Genomic DNA, 26,987 nt, shown 5'->3' on the forward strand with positions numbered 1-26,987 from the left:
AATATCCCTCCTGAGACCCACACACCTTGTCCATAGCCAGCATCCTGCTGCTGTGGGCAAGTCTGGACTCACTGAGCCTTACGTCACCTTAGTATGTCAACCCTGGCACAGTGTCTTGCTTAGGTCACAAGGGAAAGTCAGTCTTTCTTTGGGAGGTCTATTTTTCTCAAAAGAGTGTTGGCTGGCAAGAATTTTTCAGTTAACTGAAGGAGGCAGCTTTATAGGCAGAAGATTATATATATAATCTATCTATCTTATTTTTTTAAGAAAAAAATGTTTGCAGTGCATGTCTGAGACAGGGCAGGAAAAGCAATCTGATATTTGGAAACATCAGGAAACATAATTTCTTTGGGGGCTGTTTGCAATGTTGCTTCACTGCCTCACTCCCTCAGTTCCAACTAATAAAAGGGTCAATTCCAGGATCTCACTATCCTGAGTCCATCTAAGCCTGGTTAAAAGAACAAGTAGAGACCTCCCCCTACCCTACATTTTGTTGTCCAGATGTGACCTCTATGCCAATACCTAGAAGTGACAGTGACCATTGACCAATTTTTCTTGTCTCCGGTGTAGCTTTGAATCAAGTTTCCAACTAGGTAAGTATTAAAACAGGAAAGAAAAGGAGGAGGAGGGGTGTCTAAGAAACCAAATCTTCCCTGGAAGAGAAGAGGAAGCCGGGAGAAGTGAATAATAGGTTTATTTGCATATACACAGAAGAGAGCCTTGCTGGGAGAGGTGGGCTGGTGAGGAGGTAAGGCTTCAGCAGAGGAAGGCACCTTGACAAACAAGGGACTCCAGGCTAGTAAATCAAGCAGAGTAGCAACCTTTGTTTGCCCCAAGCCAACTATTCACTTAATTCATTTACCTGCAGTCCTAGAGACACAGGAGTCACTTACAAAACCAGGAGTAAAATAAAGTGAAGAGAAACGGTTTCATATATCTGGACCAGCCACTTAAAATTTTATGTACAGGATGCAGAAAAAAACCACCGAGGCACTTTTGAACAGCTCTAATCTAATCAGTGCCATCGTCCTGCTAGTAAAGAGACCTCTCATGGAAAAACCTAGGTTAAATGTGCCTCCAAAGTTGGAGCCTCAATTCTAGAAGGGTTTAGGCAAAGGGACCCAGGAAGTAGTTCCTGCCAGGACCACAATCACAGGCAGATTTCTGGAAACGAGAGTGGTGTGACTACAGACAAGCCCGCTCCTGTGGCTATCCTGCAGGGCCTATCTCCTGGCAAGTTGACCCTGGGGTGCTGGGAAGAGTCGCTCCCAAGGATGAAAGGCATCCTTACTGAAAAACAATCTTTCTTGTATACTAAGGTTGAACTAGAATAAACTCTGACTTCTCTTTTGAGTACCCAAATGAGATTAAGACTTTTTAACATGAAAAGACCAAGTTCTGCATTTGGGAGCAGGAACTACCAAGTGGCTAGTTTGCAAGGGAACTTTAACTACTTTATTCTTCAGAAAGATACGTAGATTATCCTTAGAGAAGTCAGATAAGGATACCTATCAATTAAATAAAACAAAAAGATTGGGTATGCTAACTGGGAAGGGGAAGAGAAACACACACTGAATAACTGTATCTTTTTTGTATATAAAGGATTAAAAAATTCCAATTTAATAAATTTTGGAAAAGCAAATGTAAAATGACTTGGGCTTATAAAACCAGAATTTACAATTATCTGTGAATAGTCAAAGACAAATCATAAAACCATTTTGATTACAAATCCAAAGTAATTCTAATGGTTACAGAATCACTTCCTCCCCCCCCAGTGAGATTACAGTTGTTAAATTGTAAGCATCCCCACTGCTACTCACATTCTTTTATCTCCTCCTCCTAAAACAGTGTTTTCACACCCAAGTCACACCACACATACCAGGCACATCTTTCCTTTCACAAAACTTAGCAAGATGATATCTCCTTTTGGCTTAGATCAACAACCTTCTTTTTATAAATAACCCCTCCTCCCCGGTGCCTAAATCCATCCAAGTCTTCACCTTCCATAGGTTGTCTCCCCTTGGTCCCAGTTCCAGTAGGACAGGTCCTCCTTCCTCTAAAAGAATCAGTGAGGCCACATCAGTCACACATTGGCTCCTGTCTATACCAATGCAGGCTGGGCTCCTAGTTGTCTAGCACCTTTGTGCCCAAGAAAGTTATAGTGTTCTCCTCTGCTCTTCCTTGTTTCTTGCCACTATTCTCCTGCCTTTTCATGACATCTATGACAACAAGATATCTGGTCATTCCTAGTTCTTCCTGTCTTGCACAATCCTTCATTGATAACCAAGTGATTGTAACTACCATTGCAATGCTGAAAATCTCCTGGTTTCCCCCCTCAATCTTTATCGACCTCAATGAGGAGTCTATTCTAGGAGGCAGGAGTCTTAAACCAGTGACTCCTTTCTCCACATGCTCTGCTTCCTAACAGAGAAGTCAGTAAGTCAAGCTGTCTACTGCTCTGCAAGATCTAGTCAGAACACCACAGCCTCTGTCAATTGCAAGCCTGAGGGAAGATGCCAGGCTCATCATTCTCACCAATCATTTTGGGTTGAATTAAATTAATACAGTACCACACTCTGCTCTTTACTACACTTCTTAACACACATATAACATCCATTTTAGTAGTTTGAGCACAAAGCTCTTGAGAGCTGTTTTTCCCCCTTCTTTTAATATGCCTAGACGCCATCCCATGGGGCCAAGGAAGCGTCTACAGGCCTTTTGAGTGCCTCTTAGAACTAAGTATCTAACTGATTAAAGTGTTACCCACAACTAGTTATATCTTATGGTCTCCAAACAATATATGTTGCAGCATCGCTCGATTTACAATCAGTGAAATTTATCAGGGATCTATGTTCTCTTGAATCTGATCTTAAGTGCTAACCTCTCATTAGCATTAAAAATGCTCCACTTTTAGTATGTCTATGTTAAAAGCTCAATGTGGAAGTGCCACTGAGAGAAAACATGGAAGATTTCTTTAAGAAAGGAACCATGCTTTCCTTCCAGCACAGCCAATGGGCTGATGGCCTGTTTCCATTCTACTCCCCAGTCTTTCAGCATAAGCATAAATCCACTACTCACTGGCAGCACAACCTGATTTAGCTGGTACTCTTCATTAAGACCAGAACACATATTGCATGTAAACAAGGTGAGATGGCAAAAAACACAGATCCTTTTTTGATAGAGAACTGAAGGAAAAGTCTGAAATAATGAGCTCGCGCGTGCCAGTGCACACACACAAGAACAAGTCAAATGTCTCAACAAGGGTTTACTTTAACAGAATCTGCACAGGTACACTATGCTCAAGTTTTACTGGAAAGGAGTCACTTGGATTTTTTTCCCTTTCTTAACACAGCACAAGCCAATGGCCAACTGAACATCAGACCCATTGTTGAATAAAAGGGAGCAGCATCAGACACAAAATTCAGGCCCTGGTTTATGTGCCTTTAATACTTTTTTCCTTTCCTTTGTGTTCACTAAACAGGATTAAATTTTGTTTTGTAAAGCTCCTTTTTGTAGCTTTTTATTTTCCCTTTGTACTTATCATGTTTTTAGTTTCTTCTCTGAGGAGGAATTCTCTGAATCTGTATCTTCTAATTCAACTCGGTGCCTTTTGAGGCCACTATGGCCATGAACAGCCCTGCTGCTGTCTATGCCTGGGGGGTCAGTGGGGTCCTCTCTCATTCCAGCATTGGGGGTCTCACAGGCTATTTCAGACCCACAACAATCTTTGTGTAGGAGAGTCCCTGTCAGGGATAAGTTATGGTCAGTGTCTGAATGTCCTGGGGAAGAGCAGGCCACTGCTTCCAACTCCCCAAAGTTCTGTCCATTGTTGTGGGGGTGAGGGGGGCGGGGGTGTAAGCGTCCATTGTTGTGGTTGGCACAGATGGTTTCAAGGCTCCTCTCTTCATTGTCATCAGACTGGGTCCTGGGACAGTTGCCAGACTCACTGTTGAGAGTGGAGCCAGATGCCTTGGGGACAGGAGGAGAGGGTGGCTCCTCAGCCCGGCTGCTCAGGGCCTTGCTCAGAGCCTTTCCATTGAGCTTCTTGGTTTCAAAAGAGTGTTCTACAGAGCCACCATTGTTAGTGTCCTGAGAGGTGTCCTCTGGTGCCTCTGCCCAAGAGTGGCTGCTGTGCTCATGGCCTGCAGCAGTGCCAGGATTTTTAGCAGAAGTTCCTTCTCTTAAAGCATCCTTGCTGCGGCCCTCAGGGGGCAGGTCCTGGTTCCTCTGGGCCATGGCAGTATTTAGATAGGCTTCCTTACTGGAGGAAGGGCCTGGGTTGTCCTTATGGCTGGTTCCTGCTCTCCCTTCATCTGCTTCCCCCGACACCAGGGAGCTCTCTCCATCTTTATTTGAATAGGAGATATAGGAGTAGCGGAGCCACTTGTAAGCTTTATAAATCTTCCGCTCAACTGACTCTATGTCCGAAGTTGGTGATGCCCGGCTTGGCTGAATCTCCAGAGCAGAAGTGCTCCGCTCAGGGGAGGAGGTGGGAGAGGAGGAAAGGTCATCCACTTTGATCTGGGGATAATCATAGTTATCTTCTCCAATGTAGGTGTTGGTAGGCTTGGGCGGGGCGCTGGGCCTCTCTTCTCGGGGCGCCTTTTGTCGACGCCGCATGGCATTCCGCTGCCGGGTGGATGTTCGGCGTTCATTCAGTTCCTCCTCATCCTCGGAGCTACTGGAGCTGCTAGAGCTGCTGGACTCATCTTCAGGGCTGGGAGACCGTGGGCGCGGGAAGAGATCCGTGTCCAGTTCAACCTCACAGGCATTTTCTTCAGAATCGGACTCATTGGAAAGTGCCAGGAGGCGTTTGTCCTGGTAGCGCCGCAGAGCTGACAGGCGCTGCTGGCGAGAAGCTGCATCCTCGCATGTGGGCGGTGGTGGAGTAGCTGCTACTGCGTTTGTGGTGGTGACCCGCAGGGGCCCCAGGTGGAAGGCGGTGTCGGCAGACTCATCCACTGTAGGTGGAGGGGAGCGAGGGAGCGAGGCCGAGGACTCGGAGTCGGTATAGCCCGAACGCTCACTGACCCCTGCGTGCAGCTGGAGAATGGTGCTCTCACTCAGGTCACTGTCTGAGTCAGAGCTCCAGCCCTCAATCTCACGGCGCACGAGGGAGTCAAAGAAGGCCATCATCCGGGGGTCTTCCTGTACAGACTGGTTGGCGTAGTCATGCGACAGGCCACTCCCACTATTCAGCACAAGGCTAATGTACTCTTCGTGGGTGTAGAGGCAGCGGGAATCATCCTCAATCCGACCGTCTAGGTCTCCGGTACATCCTGGCTGCTTGTATGGGCTCCAGATCTGCACAGAAGGTGAAAACAAGACCAACGAGTGCTGATTGGAAAGTATTCTAAAGCTGGTGGCAATAAAGAACACCAAGGCTGAGCTTTCCCAGACACTTCCTGACCTTTGGCCAGGACTTGCCAACTGACTTTAAAAATACATTTCGGCCCTGGCTGGTTTGGCTCAGCAGTTAGAGCACTGGCTCACTGACCGAAGAGTCCTGGGTTCGGTTCCCCCTAAGGGCATGTACCTTGGTTGCAGTTTGTCCCCAGCCCCGGTTGGGGTTGCGTGGGTGGCAACCAGTCGGTGTGTCTCTTTCACGTCGATGTTTCTCTCTCTCTCTTCCTCCCTCTCTCTCTTTTCCGTTCTATCTGAAGATAAATGCAAAAAATGTCCTTGGGTAAGGATAAAAAAAAACAAAAAACATTCTGGCCTGGTGGTGTGGCTCAGAGGTTGAGCATGGACCTATGCATGGACCCAAGAGGTCGCCTATTGATTCCTGGTCAGGGCACATGCCCAGGTTGTGGGCCAGATCCCCAGTGGGGGGGCATGTAGGAGGTGGTCAACTAATGTTCTCTCTCATGGATGTTTCTATCTCTCTCTCCTTCTCCCTTCCTCTCTAACATCAATAAAGAAAAAACCCTAAAAAACAAAACAAAACAAAAAACGTTCTGCCCGGTTAGTGTGGCTCAGTGGATTGACCATTGTCCTATGGGCTAAGAGGTCCGGGTTAGATTCTTGGTCAGAGCACATGCCCTGGGCATGCAGGAGGCAGTCAATAGATGTTTCTCCCCACATTGATGTTTCTCTCTCTCTCCCTAAAAAAAAATCAATAAAAAACATATTTAAAAAATATTTTAAAAAATACATTCTTTATCAGATTGGATTGTGTTGAGCACATATGAAAACCGAGGCTTCTAAATTCAGATGTGGAAAAAATCGTGGTCTAGGACATAGCATTAGTCAGGAGACCTAAGTCCTGTCTCTAGGCCCAGGATAATCACATACCATCTCCCCTACAATCCACCTGCCCCTTTAACCTTCTCTATTGTAGTATAAAAATTACAATACTCCCCTTCATAATCTCAGAGGATAAAAAAGGATTTAAAGATTGACCAATGTGTTCAAAACTCTCAGAAGACTGAAGCTATGCACAGAGAGGCACCACTTTGCCGAAGTGAAAACAGACCCAGCAGTCAATCCTCTGCGACAGTTAATATTTCAACCTATAACTCCACTTCTCTCCAACTGCAACATTTCTATTTTTAACTAATTGCTTACTGGAGCTTGATGAGAATAGCCAGCTGCCTACACTGCAGTTCCCTCTTGGACATGCAGGCATCAGTTACCCAGGAAACTGGGTTCTCTTAACCAGGGAGCTGCTAGCTTGCTCCCCAACTCTTGTTACTAGAGGAATAGATAGGACACCCTCTCCCACTCCAAGACTGCGATCCCACCCCTTAACATCCCTCCACTCCATGGTCAGAAACATGGATTCACTGCCAAAATGTGGCTGAACTACAATTCAAACTCAGGCCTGTCTGAATGCAAAGGACCAACTTTACAAGTTGAATATGTTATGCAAAAATCAAGTTCAAAGTAATTAAGCTGTCACTGCAAATGAGAACAATTAGCTTCACCTGATTGCCAGACTGGTCCACAGAGCAGCACAAAGAAGCTTGGTTATATCAGCTGGTAGCCATGGCAACTCAGATGAAATTCCAGATGATTTTCTTGCCTGACAGGCTGGTGTCTATCTTTAGATGGCACCCAACCCAGAAAACAGTGGTTCCTCATTCCCTATCCTCTGTCAAGACAATGGCTTCATTTCCCCAAAGCTATCCAAGGACAAATTCGCCTCCATGAATTTACTGAAGCCTGTTCCCTCCATGCTTTACTTGAATTCCTGGTTGGTAGTGCCGCTTTGGAGGATCACCACTTCAAGAGAGGCTGCAGAACTTTCCAGGTTAGCTTTCTACCAATTCCCAACTCAGATTCATCCCTCCTTCAACTTTGTTCCTTGCCCACAACTCCTCAGTTATTCTCCTCTCTCCAGCATCATAATCTCACCCAGGGGATTTTGAATGCAGTGGTTCTCAAACTTTGGAGCGCACAAGAATCATCTGATGAATAATTATAACATTGACTCCTGAGCCCCATCCACCTTTAAAGATTCTGATTCAATTAGTCATGGTAGGTATCAGGGTCCTGGCATTTTTAATAAGCATTTAAAGAATGAGTAAGTGCGGGGAGGGGGGGGGGGGAGAGGACCAACTTTTAAGAAACACTGGAATATATTTAGTAGAAAATAAATAGCAGAAATGATGGATTTGTAAAGAGATTCTCAAATTCTTTGAGACTCAGTGTTTGAGAAACATTTAAACATGGCCTTCAGCAATAGGCTCAAACTATAAATGATTATCACTGAGAATAGATGTTTGAGGGAAGAAGTTTGGTAGCTTAGAAAGAAAAATGAGGGTTCCTAAAGGCAAAGCCCTTAGGATGTTTTATGGTCTTATTCTATATTCTGGGCCAAATCTCTCACTTCCCTAGTTTAAAAATGGTAAAATGGCCCAGCTGGTGTGGCTCAGTTGGTTGAGTGTTATCTTGTGCACTGAGATCAAAGGTTTGATTCCTGGTCAAGGCACATGTCCATGTTGCGGGCTCAATCCCCAGTAGGGGGCATGCAGGAGGCAGCCAATCTAGGTTTCTCTCTCATCCATGTTTCTATCTCCCCCTCTCTCTTCCTCTCTCTCTAAAAAAATTAATTGAAACATATTTTAAAAAATTAAAAATGGGTCCTGGCCGGTTTGGCTCAGCGGTTAGAGCATCGGCCTGTGGTCCAGGGAGATTTGAGTTCGGTTCCCGCTAAGGGCACGTACCTCGGTTGCAGTTTGTCCTCGGCCCTGGTTGGTCGTGCGGGTGGCAGCTACTTGATGTGTCCCTTTCATGTTGATGTTTCTCTCTCTCTCTCTCTCTCTGTTCCTCTCTCTCCCTCCCACTCTACCTGAACAAAAAAAAAAAAAGGAAAAATGTCCTTGGGTGAAGATAAAAAAAGAAAAAAATTAAAAATGGTAAAATGTTACTAACCATGTAGTCTAACATGAAGCTAAATCTATATGTACTTCACAGAAACTCAGAATTTGTTAACAGAAGTACAAAATATTAATAGCAAGATCTGGTCTAACTATCCAACAAGTTAGTTTCTAGGTTCTAATCTACTACCCAGGGCCCTACGTCTTCACTTCAGGAATGAAAACCAAAACACTGAAAGTTGGGTTTTATTTGGTCTCTGGAATATATTAAGCTGAGGTAGACTTTCATTCCTGAAGCTTGGAGTAATGGAACAAAATGCTGGATCAGGAGGCAGGAGAGTTGAGTGTGGGTTCCCACTCAGCTCCTAGTTGGCCTGTGACCTTGGGGGAAGCTCAGTTCCCTGATCTAAGCAGTGAAGAAATGAATGCTATCCAATCCTAAAATTGAGAGCAAAACAAAATCCCCACCACAGCCAGCCAGTTTTCTAGCCTCAAGAGACTTGTAGCAGAGCTGCTGGAGTAGGCAGAACAGATACGGACCCCAGCCCCACCAGTTCACATGTCCCTGAGCAAATGACTTCACCCCTAAAAGTCCTCTTTCTTATCTGTAGAAATGAGAATCATTTCCATAGTCTATACCAAAGCACCAATAAATGTGGTGTTTTCTCTTTCATTTAGCAGCCGAATACTTCAACCAGAAAGTTTTAGACCCTTCCTCAAAGAGACTTTTAACACCAGAAATACTGATGGTCCCTATTATCTTAGTCTTGCCTCATCCATAAAATATAAATTTCAAGCATTTGTGAAATTATTTCTTTACAGTGAATTGAAACAATGAAAATACAACTTCCTTTGACATATTAAATGTAGCCAGATATGCCTCCTCATGGGGCAAGGTTCATGAGAAAAGGAAGAGGGATGAGCAGCTCTCTCTCCAAGCCCAGTGAAATTTAGCTCAAGAGGCTGCTGAGGAAAAGGATATAGTTCAATTCTTATTCAAACATCATTAGAATGAAAAGCAATCAAGTAACAAGTGCTCTGATCTACACAGCTGACCACGACATAGCAGCTCTAACCCCTTCTTTTTGCACTAATATACTAAATTTAGAAATTTGTCCCTCTACCAAGAAAAACTACACAGATAAGGACCTAAATTGCTACTCAAAGGTTCTCAACATTCTGTAATCTGGCTTCTAAGATGATCCGGGCCCATCTTCAGCCTATTTTCCTAGCCTTTTATATCTTAGTTCTCCCTTCTTGTGCTCTTCACTTTGGCCAAACATGATCATTTTGGTCTAAACAGGTCCTACACTTTGCTGCCTCTGAGCATTTATTCATAAATACATTGCTTGGAACACAGTAGGTGATCAAGAAATATTTGTCGATTCAATGAAATAATTAGATATCCATTCCTTCCATTTAGAATGTTCTTCCAATAGTACTCTTCTCCGTTTTGCAGTCTTCCCCTGCACCAATTTTTATTAATTTATTTTTGTTACAGATGCTTTTCCTTTTCCCACCCTAGACACCCTCCTCCCCATCCTGCCTCCCCACCCCCCAGCATTGTTGTCTATGTCCATTGGTTACACATACATGCATATAAGTTCTTTGGTTTATCTCATCCCTCCCCCCGCCCCGCCCACCTCCTCTGAGGTCTGTCATCTTTTTGCAGTCTTGATTCTTCAAAATCTAGTTCAAATATTACATACACCAATCTCTCTCTCCTCCCACAGCACTTAAAAAAAATTTTTTTTTTCTTAATTGATTTTTTAGAGAGAGAGAAAGGGAGAAGGAGAGGGAGAGGAAACACTGATGAGAGAACATCGACTGGCTGCCTCCTGCATGCCCCCACTGGGGATTGGGCCCACAACCTGGGCATGTGCCCTGACTGGGAATCAAACCAGTAACCTCTTGGTGCATAGGTAGACACTCAGCCACTGAGCCACACCAGCTGGGCTCACAGCACTTTTTAAAATGCCTCTTGTATATCTATCACATTTCCCATTATCTTTATTTCTTGTCTCTCCTATTAGGTTATCAATTCCTAGGGGGACTTGCATTACCTTTCTTTACCTTTGTCTTCCCCATTAAGGCCTTGCACAAATGGCACACAATAGTTATATCACATATATGGGGTGAATAAATATTGATCTTTGAGAAAAAAATGTCAGTATTTGCCCCATTTTGCCACTGCTTGTGTTTAACTACAAAATGAACCCTTTCATTTGCTAAATGTAGGCACTCAGGAGAATAGAAAATCTGTTATAGGTGAGAAAAGGCTGGCCCTGACAACAGGGACTTTTCTCCTCCGGGCTAGAAAGGTAGCAGTAAAGGACAAGACAGGGAGAAGGTGGGATAAGTGGAGAGAGAAGCAGAGAGAGAAAAGCAGGTGTCAGGCTGGACTAGAAAATGGTGGGATGATGTTCTTTGAGCCACTGATCCTCTCAGAAGTAGGAAAGTAACATTTATTAAAAGTATAAATTGAACCCTAGCCGGTTTGGCTCAGTGGTTAGAGCGTTGGCCTGCGGTCCAGAGAGACCTGGGTTGGGTTCCCACTAAGGGGCATGTACCTCGGTTGCAGTTTGTCCCCGGCCCTGGTTGGGTCGTGTGGGTGGCAACCACTCGATGTGCCCCTTTCACGTCGATGTTTCTCTCTTACTCTCTCCCTCCTGCTCTATCCGAACAAAGAATGGAAAAATGTCCTCGAGTGAGGATAAAAAAAAAAATATATCGACAAGAACAGGTAATTCACAGACTTTCCTGGGTGGCAAGTCATGGTTAGTGTCCTCAGTTGACAGCTAGGAGACAGACTCAAAGAGCTGCTTGAGGGTACCAACTGTACTGACTCAAGTTTTCAATGGCTTAACATGCCTCCTGGTGGGACAGGATTCAGACCCTATGGGAACCTGGGAGCAGTGAGCTCCATAGTTCAGTCTGGATAACTTCACACAGAAAACATTTTCTTCTCTTTCTCCTCTTAGAGCTTGGCTAGTTTCCAACCTATGACCTTTAGGGTAAGGACTCTAGTTGACTAAATGGTAATTGGAAAGACTCAGCACAGAAGCATCCCAGAGTGCATAGTCAAGCAGAAATCTTTCTTCTAAAGGAGATTCCCAAGTAGAGCTCTCTGAGAAAGAGAATAATGTCAACAGATCTGGAGAGGGCATGTTACCATGCCAACCTGTTAGTCATAGGCCAAAGGAGACAGGAAAGCAATGCAAGGGACAAGGCCAATTCAATGACTGCCCAAGTAAAGGACTACTGAGATGATCAAATCCAGCAGGAACATCAGGCTGACAGTTTGCTGCTTTCCCACTAGCATGGCGAGTGTGGCAGTACCCCGGGAAGTACAAAGAACAGGGCTCTCTCCTAGCTTTACCACTAATTAGCTGTGTAATTAACCTCAACTAGTTAATTTACAACATAAATATCATCATCTATAAAAAGAAAAAAATCAGTAAAAATGATCTATAAATCCTGTTCTAGCCCTATGGGGAAATGTATGCTATTATGAAAGTCACAGGACCAACAAAACCTAAATACAGGAAGCTGGAATAAGGACAAATGACTATATTGACCCATATTCCAACATTATATTTCTGATAGCTTCCCTTGCCTCAGACACAACTTGATTAACTCTAGATGCACCCCCTCCTTTTTTTTAAAGAGCAAAAGAAAATGAAAACTACCAAATCATCACAAACCAATTTTTATTCTCCCCTTGAAACCTTCCTCACATTTTCAAGGTCATTTGGCGGGGGGTGGAGAAAGGAGTTTTAACTTTTTTGGGGGGAGTATCACCTGTCCTTACTTAAAAGTCAAGTTATCACAGGGTCCTTAAGAATTCATCACATGCCCCAAACCTTCGTTTTCAGATGTGGAAAAGGGTCACTAGGAACTGGACTGTGTGTGACGGGCAGTGAACCACCCTTCTGTGGACACAAGCTAGGTTAGGTCTCTCAGTTGCAGGCTCTCAAAATACTCCTTGGCAGGGTTAAGTTCATTCAGTTAATGTGCAACTGATGCAAGTGTTCAGACTCAATGGCAACCATGTGCAGTGGTTTTTGGTATGTCCTGAGACAATTTAGCTATGATTCTGGCAGTCAGTTATCTGTGTGCCATATTAGGACAGCAATTAATGCAAAGGGCACACTGAATAACTGAAGGGATGGTGGCTTCTTAACCTCCAGATGAGGTTTGGAAAGCTGAATTCATCAGACTCAATATCAAAGGCCACTGGAAATGTAGCAGCAACAGGCAGTGTATAGTTTCAAAGCCTAGTGACTATTTAAAAAAAATATTTTTATTGATTTTTTTTAGAGAGAGAGGAAGGGGGAGAGAGACAGAGATAGATATTGATATGAGAGAGAGACATTGACCAGCTGCCTCATGCCCACCCTCTACTGAGGATTGAGTCCACAGCCTGGGCATGTGTCCTGACTGGGAATGAAACCTGGACCTTTCAGTCCATGGGATGATGCTCAATCCACTGAGCGACACCGGCCTGGCATCTAGTGACTATTTTAAAATGTTCTCGAGACACAGAGGACAAGGTGATATGACAACAGAACAGAGAGAGAGATTTGAAGATAATGGCCTTAGAGTGATGTGGCCACAAGTTAAGAAATGCTGGCAGCCTCTAGAAGCTGCAAGAGGGTGCTCCTTAGGCTTGGCTATCTCTAGGGCTTCAAGGACAGGAAGGGAAGCCACTGCTGTTTCTTCAAGTTGCATAAAGTATTTGCCAAGGTTTATCACATGTCCAAAAGAGAGACATTGCACATTTGGTAAATTCACCTCTTCTGAGCACCAGGAAGTTATCTTCCAACCACTAAGTAGAAACAACTGCTCTGTTTTCTACTGATGCTTTTCAAAACCCAGTTCTTTACAAAAGCCTGTGAGTGAATATTTTGTGAGTTGATACTAGTCAATATATTTGAATAAATCACAATACATTTTTTTCTTATTAAAATAAAAAAAGAAAAGAAAAGCTACTGAAGGGAAGGTTTTAAATTACTCTTTTTAAAATCAATTTTTCACCCTGGCCGGTTTGGCTCAGCGGTTAGAGCATCAGCCCGCGGATCAGAGAGTCCCAGGTTTGGTTTCCGCTAAGAGCATGTACCTCGGCTGCAATTTGTCCCTGGCCCTGGTTGGAGTCATGTGGGTGGCAACCAGTCGATGCATCTCTCTCATGTTGATGTTTCTCTCACTCTTCCTCCCTCTCTCCCTCCCCCTCTGTCTGAAGATAAATGCAAAAATGTCCTCAGGTGAGGATTAAAAAACTAAAAAATAATTTAAAAAAATTTTTTTCCCAGTATTTTGTAGTATGTCGAAATAATTAAGAATTTTGACAAACCGTTAGTATGTTTAGCTATAAGGTCCTACATACATTGTTTTGATTTCTTCCAACTGTGAATTATAATAATTTCTCTAAAAGGACAGAAGGGGAAGGTGCCTCACCTTGATAATCTTTTCTACACCAGAAGAGCAGATCATGTAGGTATGGGGGTTAAATCGGACCTGGTTAACAATAGACCGATGCCCTTTCAGCACCATGAAGGCTCCGTTGACCACCCTACCAATGCCACCTGGGAAGACAGAAGAAAACAAAAAAATCAAATGATGAAAGTATATAGGTTCCAGTAATGGCAGGCAAACAGCTCTGAACTGGAGCTGAGATTTTTTATTAACTATAACACCAACAGAAAGTTTAATCTTATAGATAAAGTTGCTATGGAAAGAGAGAAGATGAAATATCTCTCAGCATATGTGCTCTTACCAAGAGCCTTTATTTAGTCTTTAAGCAATGCCCACGCCCACCCACTGTAATTCCATTGTCAATGAAGCTACAGCCACTTAAAACATTTCACAAGTTTTTGATCCCAAGATAGAATCCAAGTGTTACCTTAGAAAAGGTCAGTCATGAGCAAAATGAGACTGAACTGCTTGGGAACAGTTAGGCAGCTGAGCCAGGGATAAGCAGAACCAGTAGCATATAATTACTTAAATGCACAAAAACATCTTTGGTCCATTTGCCCTCAAGTTCTACAAGCAAATATACAAAAACCACTGGGAAAATAATGGAGAAAATATACACTCTTTTTAAAAACCCTGATAGCAGGGAAGAACTAAGGATAAAGAGAGGAGATATGGGTCACTTTCATAATAAGCAGAACCCAAGTATGGATAAAAGCAAGAGGCCCCAACTGAAATCTGTATAAGACTATCCTGTAAGCTTTCTTCTTTAATGAGGCCTGGAACTGGCAACATAGACGGAGATGTCATCATTTATGAACTTGGGATAATCTCAAAGGTTCAGCTTAACTGGAAATGACATCACAATCATACAGAACACATGCACCCAAGTCCTGGGCAAGGTTGCTTCTGGGCAATCATCAAAACAGCTCGGTACACATAGGCCAACCTGTGACCCTGGCAAACTGGCAGATATGATGCATTCAGACAAACAAATGAGTATTCACTTATACATTCTCAGTCCCTACCAGAAGCATGGCACCATTAGGGCAAAATATAGTTTTGGCTCCATGTATCACACCATCACACTCCCAACTCTACCCTATTCAAATATTCATTCCAAACATTTGTTGTCTCAGTGTTTGGAAGGAATATGACTAGAAAAAACATCTCTTCTCCAGAAATAATCAGGCTCTGGGAAAGGGGTCTCCTGCTTTTGGCATCCCAACACAACTCCTCTTTTGCCTCATGGGAGATATTCCTCTTTATTACCATGTAAATATAAATTTTTTTTATAACAGCAAGGTCTCAGACAGTACTGATCTGCCCCTTAGTGGTGCCAACTTGGCTAGTACTAGGTGGGTGACAAAAATGTCCTTTGCTGCCCTGGCCAGTTTTGCTCAGTGGTTAGAGCGATGGCCTGTGTTCCTGAGAGACCCGGGTTTGGTTCCCACTAAGGGCATGTACCTCGGTTGCAGTTTGTCCCTGGCCCTGGTTGGGTTGTGCGGGTGACAACCACTCGATTGTATCCCTTTCATGTCTATGTTTCTCTCTCTCTCTCTCTCTCCCTTCCACTCTACCTGGACAAAAAAAATGGAAAAAATGTCCTCGGGTGAGGATAAAAACACAAAAAATAAATAAATTTAGAGTAACATACACACATACCCTTTTCTCATCCCTCTTAGATGGGAAGTTCTTTCAGGGCAAGTAAGTGTTTATCTTTCAATTGCCCATAGGGGTTTGCAATGATATCTTATCTAAGGATACTCAATAAATAAACACATTGAAGTAAATGCCCTCTCATCATTTTCTCTGGAACAAGGCTTGAAGGAAAAGGCCAAAGCCATTATAGTGGAACCCAAGTTCTTGAACTTATCCATTCTGTAAGGCTGTTTGAGAAGCGATTCGTTTGAAAATTGAATCATTTTTCCCCATTAGAAATAATGCAAATTTAATTAATCCATTCCAAACCCCCAAATGATTCCCCTTTTTAATCTTTCTCAATTGCCTGTGATTGTTTTTTTTGTGAGCACTTTCACACACTTAGCATCATCAGCACTCTTGATGGCCTCTATCTTTCAAAATTGTGTTTATTGTTGATTTCGCCATGCCATACTTGGTAGCCACATCAGATACACAAACACTTCTATCATACTTTGCAATTATTTCTTTTTTTAAGCTTTATCGTTATTCTCATAACTTTCCTTTTCACTTTGCTGCTATCACTAACCTTCTTAGGACCCATGGTGACTTATGTACATATTTAATAATAATAAGCAGCAACCAAAGCAAAAAAACACCACAAAAGTATTTACAGTACAATTTCCTGAGATGTTAACAACACAAGGTTTAGTGGTAAAGTGACTCATACTCGCACATTTTCTCCTGTGTGTCGTCTGAGAGAAGCGTGACTGCTCATACCAGTGTCAGCATGAAAGGCTTGTCGGGTCTAGCATTGAAGTTTTGCTCAAAAACAAGACATTTTTTGTGTGAAAAACTTGGTCGAGAACCAAACTGTTTGAGATGGGAGACATTTGAGAACCAAGGTAAAGTTTGGTAAGCAACTCTTGGGGCAATCTCTTTCATTTCTGACCCCACTGGTAGAATTAAAAATGTATAGCTCTAAGAGTCCACCACAGAAACTTCTTTTCCTTGCTATATCTAAAAGAGTTTTCTAAACACCTTTTTAGCAATTCCAAAAGGCCCAAGTGAATAATCCCAAGGTCTCCTAGTTTTAAACCATAAAGAGAAGTACAATCAGAGTACTGACAAGACAGAAAGAGCAGTGGCTGTCTCCTGGGGATCATGAAACATTTAGAGTTAAGAAAAGCCAGATGGAGATGGCCAGTGCTGTCACTAAAGCTCAAAGAGCTCCACAGACAGCAATGCTTAATTGCACAAAAAAGTCAATTATGCTAAGTTCTTTTATCATCTGTACTTCACATGTGTTTGAAACCAACTACTTGTACCAATTAAAAACAGTTGTTCTAATTACATGGGGGAAAAGCAGGTGCTCAGGCCAAAGTCAATGAGAGTCAATGCATGTGTAGAAAAAGGAGAAGCAGAGCATGCACATGTGCAGGCCCCTGAAAATGCATTTACAGCTGCTTCTAGACTACTGCATCAGCCTACTGGCAGTGAGGGTGGCTGCAGTGACTTGGCAGTGAAAGTACATGTTTACTCCTCCATTCAGGGAAAAATTTGTCATATAAATTCCCCCTTCTTAAATTACAGAGTTAAGATCAACCTTCATGCAAAAACAATGTAACTGACCATTCAGGAGGGCACCAGAGGAGGATAATGTCTTGGTCTCTAAGGAGTTTTTCAGAAGAAAGTTAAAAGAGATAGTTTTCTTAATGAGAAATAACAATTGTGTGGGGAGAAGGAGGTGTGGGAGGTGGAGGAGGGTAGAGGGAGGATAAATTATGATGGCAAAAATAAAAAAGAGCCTGGCCGGTGTGGCTCATTGGTTGGAGCATCATCCCTTACACTAAAAGGTGGCGGGTTTGATTCCTGGTCAGGGCACGTACCCAGTTGGGGTGCATGCAAGAGGTAACCAATCGATGTTTCTCTCTCACATTGATGTTTGTTTCTCTCTCTCTCTCCCTTACTCTCTCTGAGAAATCAATGAAATAAAATAAAGAAATAACAAGCATTGAACGGTTACTGAGTACTCTCACAATATCTCTAAGAAGGTAGATATTACTATTGTTACTGTTAATTTTCTTATTTTACAGATGAAGAAACTAAAGTTTGGTAAGATTAAATCATTTTTTCAAAGCCTCCAACTAGAAGATGAATGGATCAGGAATTTAAACACAGGCCTACCAACTCAATTATATTATGCCTCTTACCATAAATAGTAAGGTCTTAATGTAGAGGCATGTCTCAGAAGCCCTAAAGCCCTTTCCAGCAAGAATTAGGGACACGTGAAGGAGAAGGCAATATGAATATTTGAGACATCCACCTCCACCACAATTTGCTAAATCCATTACTTTAAGAAAATAATCCATTACTTCTGAGAAAATGCTTTGGAAATTATGGATCTATGGGCATTGGTCTTATTATACACCGCAAAAACAATGTATTACATTTGAAGGCACACACTTTTCAGAAAAATTCCAAAACTGTTAAATCATCTTATGACTAGAGGTGGTGGGGACAGAGGCAATTTTACAGAAGAAACTGAGGCTCAGACAATTGCTGTTATATAATCTGCCTAGAATGAATCACTGAATCAGCTAGCTAATGGCAGCACTGGACTCGAAACCAGGTATGATTTTAAGCCTAATGCTCCTTCTAATACACCACAATGACTCTATCCAAAACTGCTGGTCTATTTATTTTATTTTCAGAATCATCACATAAAAACAGATGCTCTTCCTACATACTTCAGAGATGTAAAATACATTCTGATGGGCTTTTTCTTTGCCACAGCAAAATTTCCAGTTCTATTCTTTTGTCTAAACTTAAAAGAGGTGTTTAGAAATGAGTTATTATTTGACATCAACTAAAATATCAGGCTTCCTTTCGCCAGGTAATAAGTTTTATGATTTTTAAAAATGTTTTTATTGATTTTTTTGGAAAGAGAGGAAAGGAGAGATAGAAACTTCGATGTGAGAAAGATTACATTGATTGGCTGCCTTCTACACACCCCCCCTACTGGGGATTGAGCCCAACAACCTGGGCATGTGCCCTGACCGGGAATCAATCCGCGACCTCTCAGTCCATGGGATGACATGCAATCCACTGAGTCACACTGGCAGGGCTGGGTTTTAGACCTTACACCTCAAAACGATTTTCTCACCCACTAGGAAGCTCGATGAGAATTACTTAGCCAATTCATTAAATCAGTACTGTTTACATAATAAATAAATTTCATCTCTCCGGAGTTTGTGGAGCAAAAAAACATTTCTCCAGTGACTGTTAATCTTTCTGAACAGAAGAGTGAAGAAAAAGATGCCCTTGCTTTTTGCTCATACTCAGGACTTCTCTCCATCTAGTTCTCCCAGCATCTGGCATATACTGTGAAGCACACAGCAGGTATTCAGTAAATACTGATTGCCTGTCATCTATCTGATCATGCCATTAAGGCATATAATAGCAAACCAGCTTCCCTATAGTGGACTGCCTTAGTATCTTATGTTCAACTGGCATGCATAGAGAGCGAGTTCAGCCTCATTCCATATTTGTTTAAGTCAAAGAGGCAGTAGATTAGATTAGAAATTTCCTGACAGACCTTTCGTCATCTAAGCATTCAAAATTAGAATCCAAAAACCACATCTAGCCCTTACATGTTATGTTTGGCTTGCTAAATCTTACCGAATATTTTCTGAACAATGAATTGCCAATATTTAAAAATAGAGAGATTACTACCCTGGCTGGTTTGCCTCAGTAGTTACAGCATCAGCTCTCAGACCAAAGGGTCAAGAGTTCGATTCTGGTTAAGGGCATGTACCTGGGTTGCAGGTTTGATCCCCGGCCCCAGTTGGGATTGTGCGTGAGACAACCAATCAATATGTCTCTCTCACATTGATGTTTCTTTCTCTCTTTCCCTCTCCCCCTCCCTTTCACTCTCTCTAAAAATCAATGGAAGAAATAACCTCAGGTGAGGATTAACAAAAAAATAAAGAGAAATTACATATAAAAATAAGAGGTGCTAAATATCCCTGAAACCAGGTTGAAGGGTAGGGCTGTAAATAGGATTAGTTGAAAGCTTACATAAAGAGCAATTTCACCATCACACCCCTCCCCCAGCACTCACGTAGAGGCCTGGGGGTTACCAACTGAAAGAGATTTTGGACTAGGAACAATAGACACAGATGGAGGGTGGAATTAAACAAAAATCTGTGTATAGCTGTGAAATCCATAGTTCTATCCCTCTAATTGGCTCTTGGTACCATAGTTCAACTGGTTGGTAAATACCCTCCAGATAGGAGATCAAAAATTCCTATTTGAGGAAACTAATTTCAATAGTAGAAAACCAACTGACAATGGCCAAAATTGAACATTTAAAAATATTATGTGTATGTTATAGAAAAAGAAACTGTTACTTTTTTAAAAAAAGCTTTGTAATATTATTTGATTTAAAATTTAGCCCTGGCCGGTTTGGCTCAGCAGTTAGAGCGTCAGCCTGTGGACCAAAGAGTCTCAGGTTTTATCCCCGGCCCTGGTCGGAGCCGTGTGGGAGGCAACCTGTCAATGTGTCTCTCTCATGTCGATATTTCTTTCTCTCTCTCTCCCTTCCTCCCACTCTATCTGAAGATAAATAGAAAAACATCCTCGAGTGAAGATAAAAAAAAAATTTTAAAAAATTTATGTACCTGTATGACTTTGACAACAACCTCTAAAAATAGTAAAAGAAATGAAAAAAGGAACAACAAAGAATAGAAAAAAAAAAAAAAAGGAAAAATATGTGAACAAAAAAAGAAAAAAAAAATGTGGGTAAGTTGTCAGAATAGTGGCAGGAAGACTGAATCCCCAAATGAGCCAAGGTTTGGTAAAAAATAATCCAAAAAGGTACTTTAGTTACTTGCAGAGCAAGATGATGTTCAAAGAGGCAACCTCACTGTGACAGACCGATGATGTAATGTTAAAGAGTGATACAGAAAAAACAAACCCCTCAACTACCAGTTAGTGAATCTAACGAGAGATAATTATAAAGTCCTGTCCTTGTGTACAATGAAACCTAAGCACCAAATCAAGGATAAGGATGCAGAATCAACCACAGCTCATGTGGAAACCATGGGGTTTCTATCCAACTCTAAGTATGAGTGGATTATGGGTTCTGTGACCTCCAAAAACAGCTATGTGATCCTGAGTGTACTTTCTGAAACATCATGTAGCACACTTAACTATCAAGGAGCCAAAGATTTTTTTCTGGTTTAGTCAGACTACACCTGTTGAACAAGCCGGTACATTCAAGAAACTGACAATTGCTTTTAGGTACTGCTAAATAAACTTGGGGGTGATATCTCTGGAGAAGATAGAGAAGGGGACATGAGAGCTATCCTTCAAATGAGTAAAAGGCTATGAGGAGGAAGAATGATAAGGCTATTTTCAGTAAGCCACCATTCAAAAGAATACATAAGGGTACAAAGTAAAGCTTCCAGAAAACTCCTAATCACTGGTTTTATCTTGGGGCAACAAGCACCTTATCATGGCAGGCATCTTAGTGGAGGTTTAAGTTATTCCTCAATAAAAGTATACTTCAATATATACTCTTTATATGTAAATTATAACTCAAAAAGTGATTGTAGCGGTGGGTCTGTGAACAGAAAATTATGCAGACCCCTGATTTGGGCCAAATACCCATGCAGTACTCAAACACCTGTCATGCTTTCATTTTTCTCCTGTAAAGTGGGAAAAGGGAGGTAGGAAAGGAGAATGTGTACCTTCTTAGGAATGTTGATTTTATGAAAGAATACATATGGAATTTAAGAACCTAAAACTGAATTCCTTTAACCAGCTGTGCCTATATAACCCTTGGAAAGTCCAGGTACCCATTTTCCAGTTTTAATATTGGAATCCTAAATCAACTATCAGGTCCCTGCCAACCCAGAGATTACATAATCACCTACTCAAAAAGTCAGCCGAACAGTGGCCCATACCCTAAGTCAGAATAGAAATCAAAAGGGAGAGAAAAAACAACAACAGTACTATTGCTAATTCTTCCTCTCTTCTCTGTTTATACAAACATGAGAAAGAGTTCAGAGACTAGTCCTGGGGAAAGGGAATTATCCACTTTTCTATTTTAAAGACATACTGACTTAATAATTAAAAGCTTTTCAAGATCTGATAAAAGATACAATTAAGCCCAAAGCTTATTTCTCAGCTAATCAATCTAGATTTTATGGGGGCAGGAGACTTAATACAGAACTACCCCTAGTGCTAGAACATCACTTTTGGTTCAGATAGATGCTGCTGTCCCTTCTGGTTGTACTTCAAAGGTAAGCTGCTTCACTCATACTTTCAAATTCCAGAAGGAGAAAAAGGCCTTTTACAATGTGTTTGGTAACTAGACCATAGCAACAGGATAGTTATACCAAAGGTGACCCTCAACAAGTTTTGAAAGGCAAATGTTTGGTAACAACATTGCTAATTCAGCAACAGGCAAGCCAACAACTTCCTAAACTAGACACATTCTGTGCAATATACACTCTGGATAGTCGTCTATAATTTTCCTAATGGACATTTTCCAGTTTGATGTCATGTATAACCCAGAGCAGATAGCTATATTAAGCTGTCCTGAGAATAAAAAAATATACACTTTTCTACCACTATGAAGCAACCAGTGTAACATGTAACTGAGCATGTGAGGTCACTATAATGAAGAATGAAGAATGATCCACACTATTTGAAACCTCAGCTGGCCTAGATCCAAATTTATGGAAAGCTGCAGGTTTTTTTTTTCTTTTTAGAACACATCGAGAGCAAATGCAGAAATATTCCTCCTAATTTCTTTGATGTCTGGGGTCAGCTAAACCCCAGGGAATGCACCTGTCAGTCAACAAAGAAAATTTCACTTTAGCCCTGGCCGGTTTGGCCTGCAGTCCAGAGAGACCCGAGTTCAGTTCCTGCTAAGGGCATGTACCTCGGTTGCAGTTGGTCCTCGGCCCTGGTTGGGTTGTGCCTGTGGCAACCACTCGATGTGTCCCTTTCACATCGATGTTTTTCTCTCTTTCCTCCCACTCTATCTAAACAAAAAATGGAAAAATGTCCTCGGATAAGGATAAAAAAAAAAAAAATCACTTTAGTTAATATCACCAGGAGGCCAAAGGAAAAGAAGAGGTCCTAACAGGCATTTGTAGAGTAATAAGGATGAACATACAGAAGGATAATAAAAAAAAAGCATGTAAAAGCAAGATAAAAATATTCCAGGTGTGAAATAGGAGAGAGACAAATGAACATTAAGGAGGTCTATAAAGTCTAAAGAAAAGTTATTAGGAGAAAAAATATCTGAGCATCATTATGTCAGATATGTATGAAGGTTATAGTTAAATCTCGCTTCTAATTTTTATTTTATAATTTCCTTTGGTCACTTTTTCCAATACACTTATTACAGTAAAAGAGAAATATCTTCTCTATAGCTACAGATCTGTCCTTTTGGGGCACAGCATGACAAAGGTCAAGAGTCAGTATCAGCAGCAGCATGACAAAGGTCAAGAGTCAGTATCAGCAGCAGGTTCATATTAGGGACATACTCACCTGCTTCTGGATCTGCAGGAATTCTCCACATGTACAGGTTGAAGTCATCAGAGCCTGAAAGGATATACTGTTGGGACAAAAAAATTATTATTTATATATCAATTGGCTCATAATATATCTATATTTACCTACCTATACAGAGAAAGAATCTTTAAAAATAAATAAGACAAATGGAGATATATTCATAAGACACTACACAACAAACACCCTCTTAAAAGTATTTGAAAATCAAAAAGCTGCATGGCTAAAACTCAGCAACAAACCAGCCAACCTGATTGAAAATGGGCAAAGAACTTGACCAGACATTTCTCTAAAGAAAATATACAAATGGCCAATAAACACATGTAAAGATGCTCAACATCACTAATTATTAGGGAAATAAACATCAATACCACAATTAGATACCACTTCACACTCATTAGGATGGCTCTTACCAACCAACAAACACCATAGAACAAGTGCTGGGGAGGATGTAGAGAAATTGGAACCTTTATTCACTGCTGGTGGAAATATGTAATGGTGCACCAACTGTGGAATGTAGTATGGCAGTTTGTCAAAAAATTAAACATATAACTAGCACATTACCCAGCGATTTCACTCCTAGGATTATATCGAAGAATCGAAAGCAGAAACTTGAGATATCTGTACAACAATGTTCATGTAGAAGAATGTTCACAATAGCCCAAAAGTGGAAACCACCCAAATGCCTGTCAACAGATGAATGGATAAATGGTATATACATACAATGGGATATTATGCAACCTTAAAAAGGTAGGAAATTCTGACACATACTACAACATGGGTAAATCTTGAAGACATGCTAAATGAAAGAAGCCACAAACAAAAGCAAATATTGTATGATTCAACTTATACGAGGTACCTAGATTAGTCAAATTCAGAGACAGAAAGAATGGTAGTTGTCAAGGATGGGGAGAAGGACGAATGAGGAGCTACTGTTTAATGGGTATGGACTTTCATTTTGTGAAGATAAAAAATTCTGGAAATGGGCCTGGCTCAGTGGTTGAGCGCCGACCCATGCACCAAGAGGTTGCCAGTTCGATTCCTGGTTAGGGCGCATGCCCAGGTTGTGGGCCTGATCCCTGGTGGGAGACTGGGAGGCATGCAGGAGGCGGCCAATTGATGTTCCTCTCATTGATGTTTCTAACTCTCTCCCCCTCAAGAAAAAAAAAATTAAAAAAAAAAAAATCTGGCCCTGGCCGGTTTGGCTCAGCGGTTAGAGCGTTCGTTGGCTTGTGGTCCAGAGAGACCTGGGTTCGGTTCCCTCTAAGGGCACGTACCTCAGTTGCAGTTTGTCCTGGCCCTGGTTGGGTTGTGCAGGTGGCAGCCACTCGATGTGTCCCGTTCACGTCGATGTTTCTCTTTCTCTCTCCCCCTTCCTCCCACTCTATCTGAACAAAATATGGAAAAATGTCCTCGGGTGAGGATAAAAAAAAAAATTCTGGAGATGGCCCTGGCCAGTTTGGCTTGGTGGCTGGATCGGCCGGCGGACTAATGAGTCGTGGGTTCGATCCTGGTCAGGGGCATGTACCTTGGTTGAGGTTTGTCCCCGGCCCTGGTTGGGGTTGTGTGGGAGGCAACCAGTAGATGTGTCTCTTTCACATCTATGTTTCTCACTCTCTCTCTCTCCCCCTGTCCCACTCTTTCTGAAGATAAATAGAAAAATGTCCTTGAGGGAAGAATTAAAAAAGAAAAAAGAAAAAATTCTGGAGATGGTTATACAACGATGTAAATGCACTTAATGCCACAGAACTATACACTCTTAAAAATGGTTGTAACGATAAGTTTTATGTTATGTATATTTTATCACAATTAAAAAAAAAAGATTAAATACAGAAAAAAACGTTAGGAGCTTCCCAGAGATCTTTTATGCAAGGCCATGCATCCTGAATGTCCCTGCTGTCAGCTGACATCTTTGAGCAGGAAGCCACTGCCAACCCAGTCACAAGTTAGTGTAAGGGGCATAAGCAATCACCTTTATATGGCAGTTTCAAACTGCTCAATCTCAAAAGTCAGGAGACTAAGCCAGATGTATTCTAATAGGACTCATAAAAGCATTGCCTAATAGCAACCTGTGAGCAATTCTGAGCGCTTATTGATTTCCAAAGATTAACAAAAAGATTAACAAAAGTGTTACTTTAAGTTGAGGTCAGCATTACTAACTGCCTTTTAGCCCCATCTGCTTATTTCCCTAGAAAAAGAAAGACCTATCAGCCTTGGCCAGGTCACTCAGTTGGTTAGAGTACTGTCCCAATACATCCAGGTTGCAGGCTTGATCTCCAGTCAGGGCACATATAAGAATCAACCAATGAATGCATAAATATATAAGACAACAAATTGATGTTTCTCTCTCTCTCTCTCAAATCAATAAATAAAAATTAGCCCAGCTGGTGTGTCTCAGTGGTTGAGCATCAACCCATGCATCAAGAGGTCACCGGTTCCATTCCTGGTCAGGGCACATGCCCAGGTTGTGGGCCAAATCTGCAGTGGGAAGCATTTAGGAGGCAGCCAATCGACGTTCTCTCTCATCAATGTTTATCTCTCTCTCCCTCTCCCTTACTCTCTCTCTAAAAATCAACAAAGAAAAAAAAGTAAAAAAAAAGACCTATAATTTTCTAAAGAAAATTTCTTAAGAATAACACTGAACAATTTCAAAAAGTATAGTCCAACATATACCTGACACCTAATGTAAATACTTTACTAAATATTTTGCAATTATGAAAAAGTTTATCAGACTTCAAAATATTTGTAGGAAATGAGAAAGGAAGCAAAGAAAGGCATGCTATTTAAAGATCATGAAAATGCTATTCACAGGGCCGAGGGCATAGTGGGAAAATAACTGGGTTCAGTTTCCTCATATTGTCACTTTCTGCTATGGTCTGAACGTATCCCCCTCCAAATTCACATACTGAAATCCCAATGTCCAATGGTTCCAGGTGAGACCATTGGAAAGTGATTAGGCCATGTGGTTGAAACCCTCATTAATGGAATTAGCACTCTTATAAAGGAGACCCAACAGTGCTCCCTATTCCCCTTCTGCCATGTGAGGAAATAAGGAGAAGTAAGCCATCAGCAACCTGGGAAAGGGCCTTCACCAGAACCCAATCAGGCTGGCACCCTGATCTTATACTTCCAGCATCCAGAACTGTGAGAAAGAAATTACTATTGTTCATAAGCCACCCCGTCTGCAGTATTTTGTTATAGCAACCAGAACAGACTAAGACATTCTCTGAGGCTTATTTAATTCTAAGATTCTATGATGACTCAGTGAAGGAATGATAGAAGCCAAATCAGAGCTGAAATAAGCTGCCTGCCCATGATCATTACATAAATATGCTCGAGGAAAGGAAACTCAAAGGCTGACCCTGTTATACTTCAATTAAAAAGTTTCTTTGTCCTGGCCAGTGTGGTTCAGTGGTTAGAGTGTCAACCCACACACCAAAGGGTCCAATAGGTTTGATTCCTGGTCAAGGGCATGTACTTGGATTGCAGGTTTGATCCCTGGCCCTGATCAGGGTGTGTGTAGGAGGCAGATAATCGATGTGTCTCTCACATCAATGTTTCTCTCTCTCCCTTTCCCTCTATTCCTTCCACTCTCTCTAAAAATGGATGGAAAAATATCCTTGCATGAGGATTACCAAAAAAAGTTTCCTTAACAACAAAAAAACAAACCACTTGATTTAAAAAATGGGCAAAGGCCTAGCTGGTATGGCTCAGTGGTTGAGGTCAACCTCTGTACCAAGAGGTCGCTGGTTCGATTCCCAGTCAGGGCACATGTCCAGATTGTGGGCTTGATCCCCAGAAGGGAGCATGTAGGAGGCAGCCAATCAATGTTTTTCTCTCATCGATGTTTCTATCTATCTCTCCCTCTCCCTTCCTCTCTCTCTAAAAATCAATAAAAACATACAAAAATAATAACAGAATAAAATAATTAAAAATGGGCAAAGGGCTAGAATAAATATTTTTCCA

The 26,987-nt window shown here is 41.7% G+C and overlaps 1 protein-coding gene across 7 annotated transcripts in view; it reads right to left on the reverse strand.

Moving 5' to 3' along the window:
* Positions 1–294: 294 nt before the first annotated feature.
* DCAF5 (DDB1 and CUL4 associated factor 5) overlaps positions 295–26,987 on the reverse strand; it is a 123,696-nt gene continuing 97,003 nt past the window's right edge. For 2 of the 7 annotated variants that reach the window (XM_036255338.1, XM_036255328.1), the window contains exons 8-10: positions 23,001–23,067; positions 13,779–13,906; positions 1,653–5,304 (exon numbers count right to left, since the gene is read on the reverse strand). In XM_036255338.1, coding sequence (XP_036111231.1) covers positions 3,541–5,304; positions 13,779–13,906; positions 23,001–23,067 — 1,959 coding nt within the window. In that variant the 3' untranslated portion in view covers positions 1,653–3,540. Of the gene's footprint in view, positions 5,305–13,778; positions 13,907–23,000; positions 23,068–26,987 lie in introns of all 7 variants that reach the window. The other 5 variants (XM_036255348.1, XM_036255298.1, XM_036255290.1 and 2 more) reach the window with 5 other exon arrangements.

The sequence above is a fragment of the Molossus molossus genome, unplaced genomic scaffold (genome assembly GCF_014108415.1).
Source record: "Molossus molossus isolate mMolMol1 unplaced genomic scaffold, mMolMol1.p scaffold_m16_p_1, whole genome shotgun sequence".
NCBI lineage: Eukaryota > Metazoa > Chordata > Mammalia > Chiroptera > Molossidae > Molossus > Molossus molossus.